This window comes from Schistocerca piceifrons, chromosome 2, assembly GCF_021461385.2.
Source record: "Schistocerca piceifrons isolate TAMUIC-IGC-003096 chromosome 2, iqSchPice1.1, whole genome shotgun sequence".
Classification (NCBI taxonomy): Eukaryota; Metazoa; Arthropoda; class Insecta; order Orthoptera; family Acrididae; genus Schistocerca; species Schistocerca piceifrons.
This window is the reverse complement of record NC_060139.1, coordinates 469,688,171-469,700,529: the sequence shown is the minus strand read 5'-3', so window position 1 is coordinate 469,700,529 and position 12,359 is coordinate 469,688,171. Positions and strand designations below refer to the sequence as shown.

Here is a 12,359-nt window from a genome sequence, read left to right as displayed (position 1 = left end):
GGTTTTCGAAAATGGAGAGCTTTATTGACAGTGTACACTGCCAGAAAAAGATGCAACACCCTCAAGGACAAGGCTATTTTATTGACAAGAGATGTAGTAAATAGTTCACCATTGTAGGAGTACCTGATAACAAAGTCAGACCAAATGAAAAAACACGTCACAGCAAAGAGTGCCCAAAGAAGGCATCTATGCACAGTGTAGCCACCTCTGGCGGCAACACAGGCTTGTATTTTCACATGAAAACGATCATACAGGCGTCGAACGGCATCCTGCGATAGACTGTCCGAAGGATATTGCAGCCTCTGGAGAACGAGTAAGTTCCCACTTGATAATGTCGCATACGTGTTCAATACGCGAAAAGTCTGGTGATCTACATGTACATCAACATGATTACTCTGCAATTCACTTTTAAGTGCTTGGCAGAGGGTTCATCGAACCACAATCATACTATCTCTCTACCATTCCACTCCCGAACAGCGCGCGGGAAAAACGAACACCTAAACCTTTCTGTTCGAGCTCTCATTTCTCTTATTTTATTTTGACGATCATTCCTACCTATGTAGGTTGTGCTCAACAAAATATTTTCGCGTTCGGAAGAGAAAGTTGGTGACTGAAATTTCGTAAATAGATCTCGCCGCGACGTAAAACGTCTTTGCTTTAATGACTTCCATCCCAACTCGCGTATCATATCTGCCACACTCTCTCCCCTATTACGTGATAATACAAAACGAGCTGCCCTTTTTTGCACCCTTTCGATGTCCTCCGTCAATCCCACCTGGTAAGGATTCCACACCGCGCAGCAATATTCTAAAAGAGGACGAACGAGTGTAGTGTAAGCTGTCTCTTTAGTGGACTTGTTGCATCTTCTAAGTGTCCTGCCAATGAAACGCAACCTTTGGCTCGCCTTCCCCACAACATTATCTATGTGGTCTTTCCAACTGAAGTTGTTCGTAATTTTAACACCCAGGTATAGTCTGTCTGTAAACTGAAGAGCGAGCAGCGCTTTTGGTGGGGGAAGTGGCCTTTCCCGGAAGAACGCTGCCACCGGACTACAGGGGCACCGAAAATCTGTTGCCCGTTACCTTTGTAGCGGTGTAGATCGGCATGCAGTGATATACGTCGTTTCTGTTCGTGGGATTTTTGTTGCCAGTGTAAGTTAACTTTGTATACTTCGTGATATACTTCGATATCCGGAAGTGATGAATAATCGTCTAGTATTGTAAGAAAATGTGCAGAATACGAAGAAAAGGAGGTATTTGCGGAGTAACGAGCGTTCGATCGTCTCTAATGTTAGTGCAGCGTATGTTAAAGAGGCGACGCAAAAAGAACTGTTGGCTGATATTACTACTCCCAACCAAATGGCTGCAATTTAGGCAAACGTCAGCCTCCCCCAATAGGACGCATAAAGAAGAAACGCGGAAATAAGCCGCATGCTTTACTGGAGTCGCCACGAAGGAAATTAATAATTTCGTGAGGAAACCCATCGTTATAGACAGTTTCAAAATCACGTAAAACCTTTGATGCTGATGGAACACCAAATCTCTGTCTCGGTCACTATTCACCCGATTCTATGACATATTGCTTAAAACATGTGCGCAATAGCTATTGTAAACACTGCTGAAATTTCCTTCGAAACACATACCCCGATTCTGGACTTCCAAGCAGACAGCTTGACATACGAGGTGCGCTTACATATTAACTTTTATTTTTTGGTAAGAACTTTATTTGTTAGTTTACAGCAATGTTATACTCTTCAAAATATTCCCCATTACATACTACACACTTATGCCAGTTCTTTTTCCAATTCCCGAAACACTTTAGGAACTGTTTCTTCGGGATAGTTTATAGGTCTTCTAACTGCACACTTTTAATCTCATCCATACTTGTAAAACTGCTGCCCTTTAAGACCCACTTTGAAATGTTTATACCACTTGTATGCCCTTGGCTTACTCATAACAAGTTCACCAAAAGCAATATTCAACATTTCCAAAAATTTCATACATTTTATTCCATTCTTACAACAAAATTTGATACAGATTCTCTATTCTATTTTTATACAAAACAAATAATCGTTGATGCTACCAAAACACATGTAATCTTTCTGACAACTGACAACGGAGTAAATAGCCAATATGTATAACATTGTACACATACTTTAGAGACATGTTCACGAAGACAGTGACAAAAAAGCAGTGCAAATCGGACTAACACACAAAATTATAAATTTCTGCTTACTTTTTAAACACTCTTCATGTTGCAAGAATTGTTAAGTTTCAATACAATCCCTCAAAGAAAACTTCTACCTTTCAGTAGAAACACAAAGTAAGAACAAGCCTTAAATTCTACAGATTGATTGAATTATGTGCGGTTCGTTTCACGAATAGCAGTAGAGGAACATATACCATATTCACATGAACAGGCATTCGGTTCTATGTTTGTGGTAGAATCCTGACTTCCGTTCTTATGTTAATATTATTTGCTCTATTGTTGTATTTCGAAAGAAGCTATCGTCTTTTGTATTCCTTATGGTCTTAATGCATTTGTCTAAAAAAAACGCAGCCGAGACGTATCTGTGTACGACGTCGCCACAGATTTAAATCGCGCGCCGCTGCAGGGCCGGTACTACGTTGTGAAACAGCCTGTAGAAGCGCCTTGTGACGTAGCTTGGTTGGCAGAGTGGGGACTCGCTCGCTCGCTCTTCAGTTTACCGACAGACTATACTTAGTTGAATTGACAGCCTTGAGAATTGTATTATTTATCGAGTAATCGAATTCCAACGGATTTCTTTTGGAACTCATGTGGATCACCTCACACTTTTCGTTATTTAGCGTCAACTGCCAACTGCCACACCATATAGCAATCTTTTCTAAATCGCTTTGCAGCTGATACTGGTCTTCGGATGACCTTAGTAGACGGTAAATTACAGCATCATCTGCGAACAACCTAAGAGAACTGTTCAGATTGTCACCCAAGTCATTTATATAGATCAGGAACAGCAGAGGTCCCAGGACGCTTCCCTGGGGAACACCTGATATCCAGTTTTTCTCCATGATTTGCCGTCTATTACTACGAAAAAGGCATTTCAGGCCAAGAGAAGTCTACTAATATCAAATACCGGCCTTAATTTGAGGAAGAAATTTCTGAGGATGTACGTCTGGAGTACAGCATTGTATGGTAGTGAAACATGGACTGGGGGAAACCCGGAACAGAAGAGAATCGAAGCATTTGAGATGTGGCGCTACAGAGGAATGTTGAAAATTAGGTGGACTGATAAGGTAAGGAATGAGGAGGTTCTACGCAGAATCGGAGAGGAAAGGAATATGTAGAAAACACTGATAAGTAGACGGGACAGGATGATAGGACATCTGCTAAGACATGAGGGAATGACTTCCATGGAACTTGAGGGAGCTGTAGAGGGCAAAAACTGTAGAGGAAGACAGAGATTGGAATACGTCAAGCAGTAGACTGATGACAAAAAAAAAAAAAAAAAAAAAAAAAAAAAAAAAAAAAAAAAAAAAAAAAAAAAAAAAAAAAAAAACTACGAACTGCGATCTTCCTGACAGGAAATCACGAATCCAGTCGCACAACTGAGACGATACCCCATAGGCCCGCAGCTTTATTAGAAGTCGCTTGTGAGGAACGGTGTCAAAAGCTTTCCGGAAATCTAGAAATACGGAATCAACTTGAGATCCCCTGTCGATCTTGCTGATCAGGGCAGTAACTGTACACCACGAGAGCACGTTGCGCCGCTGCAGACGTGCACTGTGCTGCTGAGAAGCACATCACCTTCCTGTTGATGAAGTGGCGGTAGCATGAGGATAACAAGCTGTGAAATGTAACGGACACTGGTTAATTTACCCCGCAGAAATAACGAGTGCGATCGGGAGTGATTGACCCGCACCATGAGGCATGGGGTGGGGACTTGTGTGTGGTGGCCGAATGCACTGCGGATGAGGCCGCTCACCAGGTCCACCAGGTCTACGCAGTACGTCGATCAGTTGCGTACAGACAGAACCTACCCTCATCACTGGAGGCAACAGTGCGCCACTCCGCTCTCCAGTCGACACCTTCACGGTAACACAGCAGCCGTGCTCGGTGGAGTCTTAGTGTCAGTGATAGCATGACCACATTCACATGTTTTCTTAGTCCCGCTGCAGGCAGATGGTTGCCAGTGCTCTTTGGTGACGCAGCAGGTGTAACATGTGCCTGGATTTCTTCCCTGGATTACGTTTGGTCGGCCACAGCTGCTCGCTCAATGCCTGCACATCTTGACTTGGGTCTGTACGACGCGGACGTCTAGGGGTGCGAGAATGTTCCGTAGCCCATTGCTAACCGCGGCGACACACCACCGAGCCACTGTGCCGGACACGTGCAGCTCTCTGTCGATACGTCCATCCGGTTCCCCACAGGCGCAAAACGCAGCACCAGTCAAACGACTCAGTTTGCTCAACAGGAGTACTTATTCGTTGGCGGGACATGGTTGTACCCAAGAATGAATGTTACAAATACTGTTCACCTCTAAACTCGGAAGAGTTACTGCCTGCTGAGACAAAACAGAGGTGCATAGATGGAGATCCTCCTGAATACCATCTGATGGCCGATGGCAGTGACTAATGAATAACTAACATTATGTCCTCTCAGTATGCTCATATTACACCAGGGTGCCACTGAGTCCACTCCTTGAGGGTGTTGCATTTTTTCTATACGTTTATTTACTATGAAACAGCTAACAAAGAGAAGAAGGGAAAACGATTAGAAGAAGCAAATGATGCTAATCTATTTCTCTGAGACATGTTGCTTTATTAAAAGAGGGGAAAGTATTTTGAAACTGACTAGCCCTCTTCACACATTAGACTGGTTCAATAAAGAACGAGTGTAGTAACAGACACTGCAGTTATGCGAAGAAGTCAACTCGAAGAAGTCAACTGTCGCTTTTCAAGTTCACCTCACGGTTACCCAACATGCCTTTGTAAAAGTTCATTTCCCTATTAGCTGATATTATAGCCACAATACTTACTGACACACGTTTCTGAACTTCGAAACGAAATTAAATTTGTGCTCTCCAAATAGCGTGCTATGTTTCAGGTTTTGGTTCCACATATTCCAGTAAACGTAACATACCTAAGGTTGTTTCGTAAATTAAGTTCGTGATTTATTTCTTGTGGGTACATATTCGAGTGAGCATTGGTTTCTATACCGACTCTTCTGTATTCGTAAACGAGTTCAGAGGACTTACAGGATATTTTGACTGATCACTAACGACTGTCCCTCACGCCATTTTCAAGTTGTTTCTCGCTGATAATGAACTGACTGTTTCTGGGTCAGTCATTTATTCCTCAAATAGCAGGAGGGTTTTGTTACACTGTACCATTAGGGCGTTGAGTAGTGAGCAGTGGCGGTCACTGGAGAAGACTTCTCAGTTTTGTCATTTACAAAGTTAGACGGATGTTCTAAGGGATGGCAGTGCGAAACAGTGGGAGAGAAGTTTTGCTATTCGTGTTAGTTGGCATATGTGTAATTAGGGTGTGAAAGAAATAATGTTCGAAGACAAGAACATGTATACTCTACGTGTACAAGAAAATTATTATTCACTTAACATTACTTAGTGTCATCATTAGTAAACAACAGCATATCGCTCGAAAAATTAAGGAATTTGTTTAGACCAGTACAATAAGCCGCATTCAAAGTTTATGTATATATAGCAAATGCATAAATCATTTATCAGCGCAATAAATAAATAAATAAATAAATAAATAAATAAACTTTCAAGCAGAAAGATAGCTCACTTAGAACTTTGCACGCAGTTTGATCTGAACAAGAGAGATATTTTATAATCGTGAAGTACAGTACAAAATTACGTATAGTATGGGGGAACGAAAATGAATGTATTACACTCTACGCCTTTTTTTATCGTTCTTAACGGAAGACACTGAAGCGAGTCCTGTTACTCTGTTTACTGTGGGTGACAACGATAGTTTGTCCTAACCAGTAGAGTTCAGTCGTCCAAGACAGCAACGTAGTCTTTTTTCTGAAACGTTACAGTTTACCAGCGGTAACATTTAATTTATTGCAGTTCTACCGAATAAAACTAAGTTTTAGATATTGCAAATGCCTCAGCACGCCATTTTTTACATGCCGTACGCCGTTTTCTATGTAACAGCGTCAACAACGAGTGTTTCGCGACTGCTAACTCATGAACGTGAGAACAACTTGAACGAGAATGTGATGGTTTCCTTACAAGAATCACCGATTGGAAGAAACCTGTTTTCATGGACGCTAATCGGCTAACAAGAAATCCAATAAATTACACTTTTTGCCGTTCACGAGAAGCAGCAACTGTGGATGGTTCTTGAAAGAAATCATATTTCTAGCGTACCGCCGGTGTATCGCATTCAAATGTTCTGAGATATCATCTTCGGTTTTTAATGTAATCAAATTGGTGTCTAAAGGAAAGTAATTTTGTATCCTGAGAGAGAGAGAGAGAGAAAGGTAGGGGGGGGGGGGGGGGGCGGGCGAGGTTTATAGCGAACCAAGAACGTTTGCGACATTTGACTTCGTCTTTCATCAAAGCGTAGCAAACTTCGCTGCCTCTGATTTTTAGATGTGTAGGCTACTTGAAGCAGCACAGGTAGGAATAAAATTCCTGGTCTGTTGCAGACGGAGACTTCGAATGCGCGCAGGATACAGGATACTGCACTGGGCGTGAAGGACACATTGTAAATTGCTATGCTACTTTATCATAATGAACAATATTCAGATTACTGCGCAAGCCAAAAACATTTGTTTGTTTTTTGTATTTATAAGCATAAAGGAACGATAAAATTTAATTTTTTCTGGCAACTACCATTTTATAGTTTTTATGAGGTATTAACAGTATTACTTTAGTCACTTGTTAGTTCCATTGTCGGAATACAGATTTCCATCTATTACTAATGCTGGAAATATATTTGTTTCGACGTTGGTGATCCGCGCTGCCGTGATTGGGAATTCTACTGGTGTTTTAAAGCCCCAACAAGTTGAGGCAATGACTATGAGAGGCACGTATTCGGCTGTACGCACGCGTTGCTTAATGAAATCTCCTGCCGTGTCGCTCTGTACGTACAGCCACTTGTTCCTGGTGGGAAGTCTCGCATTCCAAGGAAGCGCTAACGTACGGCAGAGACACGCAGCGCATGAGCCTTGCTACAGTCCCAGTGAACACCAATACGAATGTATGAGACGCCACCAAGGGGTACCTCGAAGCTATAACACATTTTCTGACTCTTGATGAAGAAGCATTACAACGGAGAGTCTTTTATTAAGGGACCAGTGAATACAGGTAAACACTGTGTTATTACAAGCGACTGAATTCCGAAATATCAAATCTATCTTCTGAAATAGTCATACTAGAAATGGTCACCCTAAAGTGTATCTCAACGAGCCAGCTAAATGTCGAACATCTAGTAGTGACGATAGACGAGTGCTGCTGAAATTCGTAAAAATTTTGCAGTTCACCCATAAACGAGATTGCTTAAGGAAATTTGTTCGTCCGACTAGTTTCTATATATGAAGGTAGTATCTGTTCCCTAAAGAACAGATACCATTGATGACCGTGCAGCTTCTCTAGAAATGAAATGATAAATCGACACCCTAGCTGCAAACAGGAGTTGATATACATCATTGGGGACATGTTGAAAATGTGTGCCCCGACCGGCACCGGTTATCAATGATATCTGTTCTTTCGAGTGTCGCGTCCTCGTATCTGACAGTGTTCTAGCAGTAGTGTACACCATAAGATCCTGAGGCAGATGTCAGCAGAGGGGTCGAAACGTCGATAATTTTAATAGAAATATAACTTCAGTGACAAGGAATTTGTTCGTCTTGTGGCCCCAAAAGGCTCGACAGGACAGATAGAGCCGTTACACGTATACGACATTGAATGTTGGAAGAAGTTTGTGAGAAATTTTGATATCTAGTTCACTGAATGATTATTATGTCAATGTCCAGTTGAGAAGAAATATAATCAAGCTACAGTCACTAGCACATCATCAGTTCTCTCTTCACCAACATTTTCCAGTGTACTCAAATACGGCTGATACAAATCGGGATATTTAGAAGATAACCCGCCACAGTTCGTGAATTCTACTGAATTTTGTTTTATGTTGTGCTGTCCGTCGTGTGTATTATGTGAAGAAATTTCATTTATTTGATGTACTTGACGTAAAAAAAAGAATTATGTTTTAAGCATTTCTGTACAGATTATCATTATTGTAATGATTTCGTATCATAATAATGAGTTACTTATTATTTTAAACTAACAAAATACACATATGTAAAATGGTAAACTAAAAATCGAAAAAAAACATGAATTTAAAACGTAAAATAACAATTTACAACGTGAAACAAAAATAAGTAAAACAAATAATTAGAATAATAATGTACGTTAAGATATTTTGTTTAGGTATGAGCTCTGGAAAAACTCCAAACAGCCAAGGCCGCAAGTAAGGTATTTATTTGGATGACCGATTTCAGTAAGACTATGTTACTATTTTAGGATCTTCGGCTTCACATTGCATACAGCCTCCACCATCTGCACTCTGTATCGTGTCAATGACAAATGTATGTGTAAGGATCGTGGAATACACTGGATGTCGGCACGTCATAATTATAATGTGTACAAGATATAAGATCAATGCGCGGATTGTCAGTGTTCATGTTCACACCACAGCTGAATACAGAATGTAGATAGTACATATTGCTGGACAGTGTGCTCTTCCTAATTATATTTTTCTTTCAGCAGGAAGTTAACATGACGCTTGACAAATTGTACCACAAACAAAATTTTCATAGATTGCCTCACGGGTGTAGAAATAAATTGCTATTTTCTCAAAAGATAGGACGACCTTAGAAATTTAAAACTTCTGTAATGACGAGTATATTCGAAAGAGAACTACAGAGACGGTTGCAGCCTCGAGCTTTGAGTGGATCCGTTGAAATGTGCTCAGCTAGCTTTGCTGAGAGGCAGAGCACCAGCTTCCCACTCGGGAGCCAGCAGCCAGGTTCGAGTTACCCAGACGTGCGTTGAGGCCTGTCGTCGAGGAAAGATGAGGCGGCGCAGCCGGCCACTCACCTTGTGGTAGTCGTCGCCGTGCTTGATGCGCTTGCCGTTGAGGTTGATGGAGTAGTTGTAGTAACGCGAGTTCATGATGAGGCCCGCCCACTCGCGCCAGCCCGGCGGGATGTAGCTGCCGTTGTACTTGTTCAGGTACTTGCCAAAGTACCCTGCAACACGGTAAACAGACAGTCTGTGTCAGGAAATGACGCGGACAGTTGCATGTTCGTCGTGTTACACGTTGTGGTGCTTGATTTATTTTGCTAAAGTTATTTGTAGCAGGGCAGCCATAAAGCCTACCCCACGAATCAGTCGACAAGACAGTCATAATTTCCTCGTTCGCCAATATTTCTATCGAGTCCACGTCTTTCTGGAGCCACGAACAGACTGCGGCAATAAAATCCCAGCCTGCATTTCGTCATTTGTATACTCCAGCTGTACTGTGTTGCGTGAAACGTTACCAAACCTGTAACTCATTCACTGCACTAGAAGATACACTAAAGGCAGAAAGAACGCACCACGAACGAATTGTCCGAAACGGACGGAGATCGGTAGATGTGGTGTACATGTACAGAAAAACAAATGATTATAATTTCAGAAAAAATTGAATGATTTATTCGAAAGAAAAATCTTCACAAATTGATCACGTCAGTAACGAGCTAGTCCACTTAAAGTCCTTTTGCAAGCAGTTATTCGATTTGGCGTTGGTTGATAAAGCTGTTGGATGTCGTCCTGAGGCCGGCCGTTGTGGCCGAGCTGTTCTAGGCGCTTCAGTCCGGAACCGCACTGCTGCTATGGTCGCAGGTTCGAATCCTGCCTCCGGTATGGATGTGTGTGCTGTCCTTAGGTTAGTTAGGTTTAGGTAGTTCTAAGTTCTAGGGGACAGATGACCTCAGATGTTAAGTCCCATAGTGCTCACAAGGGAACCTCCCCACCGCACTCCCCTCGGATTTAGTTATAAGTTGGCACAGTGGATAGGCCTTGAAAAGCTGAACACAGATCAATCGAGAAAACAGGAAGAAGTTGTGTGGAATTATGAAGAAATAAGCAAAATATACAAACTGAGTAGTCCATGCGCAAGATAGGCAACATCAAGGATAGCGTAAGCTCGGGAGTGCCGTGGTCCCGTGGTTAGCGTGAGCAGCTGCGGAGCGGGAGGTCTTTGGTTCAAGTCTTCCCTCGAGTGAATACTTGCTTTATTTTCGCAAAGTTATGATCTGTTCGTTCGTTCATTGAAGTTGCAAGCTATATTTGCTGGATTCATATTGCCCACGGAATACATCTCACGTATTTAATGCACTCTCGTCCAAAGTAGCGAACAGTCAACTGCCAGCCAGGGAGCCTCGTTAGCGTGAATACTCTCTCTTCCGTGCGCTGTAGTCGACTGAAGTCGTGTGTTTCAATGTTTGTGTAGGTGTAGGGTCCCCATACTACTGACGGGCGGACAGATAATAATTATCTGAAAATAAAAAATTAAACTTTTGGCTCGAGGGAAGACTTGAACCAAGGCCCTCTCGGTCTGGAGCTGCTCACGCTAGCCGGCCGAAGTGGCCGAGCGGTGCTATGCGCTTCAGTCTGGAACCGCGTGACCGCTACGGTCGCAGGTTCGAATCCTGCCTCGGGCATGGATGTGTGTGATGTCCTTAGGTTAGTTAGGTTTAAGTAGTTCTAAGTTCTAGGGGACTGATGACCTCAGAAGTTAAGTCCCATAGGGCTCAGAGCCATTTGAACCACTTTTTTTGCTCACGCTAACCACGGGACCACGGCGCTACTGAGCTTACACAGTCCTTTATGTTGCTTATCTTGCGCATGGACTACTAAGTTTGTATATTTTGCTTATTTTTTTCATAGCTCCACACAACTTCTTCCTGTTCTCTCGATTGATCTGTGTTCAGTTTTTCAAGGCCTATCCACTGTGCCAACTTATAACTAAATCTGAGGGGGGTGCGATGGGGAGGTTCCCTTGTCAGAGCCATTTGAACCATTTGAAGCCATTTTGTCGTTCTGGGGGACATCTTCGCTGGTTATCAGCGCTCAATTCGAAGCAGGACTCATCACTCAAGACAATGATGTTCCAGACGTGTCTGGAGACGCCCTGGACAGCGGTGGGGTACCAACCTGACTGTCGCCCGCCAAATGGCCCCACAACCATGAGTGACATTCTGGCGTTCCATTTCTTTTCATAGCTGGACCGCATAGGTCATCATCCGCGCTACCCTTACAGCACAGCGGTACGTCGGCGACATTCTACACCTCGTTTTGTTTCTCTTCACTGCACTTCACGGCAAGCCATCCTGGGCGTACATTTTAGCAAGATAACATCCGCCCCCACATGGCCAGAGTTTCTATTGCTTTTCTTCACGCTTGGCAAACCTTGTGCTGGCCAGCAAGGTCGCAGGATCTTTCCCTAGTTCGGAGCATATGGAGCATTATGGGCAGGGCCTTCCAACCGGATCGGCATTTTGACGATCTAATGCGCCAGTTGGACAGAATTTGGCACGATATCCCTCAGGACAGCCAACAGCTCTGTCAATCAATTCCAAGACTAATAACGGCTTCCATAAGGGCCAGAGGTAGACCGAAGCGTTATTGACTTGCTCAATTTGTGAAGTTTTTTCTCTTGAATGAATCATCGAATTTTTCTGTGATTGTGATCATTTGTTTCTCCGTGCATGTACATCAAGTTCGAGTAATTCGTTAGTGGTGCACCGTTTTTTTCCTTCTTTTTTTTGTCTTAGAATGCATATGACACGTGGGATCCGATGAAAAGTGGGTAAAGTTAATTCCTTTAATGAAATCTGACGAACTTTGTGGATGGAAAAAAATCATGAACAAACTGAACTTTCAAAGAACAGCAATGGCTTCCATCATTATTGCAATATGCTACAATAATGGTCAAGAAAATTGCCCTCGCAAAAAGTAAAGAACTGGGGAGAATGAAGATTTAAAAGCGCTACACTCAAAAGAAGTTATAATTGTGATGTGTGTGTTTGCGTGCATGTGTGTGTTAACTGGTATGCCACTGTATTATTCACCGGTAGATTTGCTGCTATGGTCAGTAAAACCAAACGGCAAGGGCCCCCCTTCTTGACCCCGTTACAGCAGTTTGCACACGGACAATGCTACCTCCTGTACTCATCACTGGGGCATTCCTGTCTGCCCTTTTGACATGGCCCAGGAGCAGCGGCCATAGAACTGGCGGTTTCCCCTGAAGGTGACATCAATTAGTCGCTCGATGACCTTCTGACATTTAACAGACTTCATTCAA

The 12,359-nt window shown here is 42.8% G+C and overlaps 1 protein-coding gene across 1 annotated transcript in view; it reads right to left on the bottom strand.

Moving 5' to 3' along the window:
- The window catches only part of LOC124774601 (extracellular sulfatase SULF-1 homolog), a 449,198-nt gene that overhangs the window by 285,923 nt on the left and 150,916 nt on the right, over window positions 1-12,359 (bottom strand). Inside the window, exon 3 of the mRNA XM_047249494.1 lies at window positions 9,110-9,261. Within this exon, the coding sequence (XP_047105450.1) occupies window positions 9,110-9,261 (152 nt within the window). The remainder of the gene's footprint in view (window positions 1-9,109; window positions 9,262-12,359) is intronic.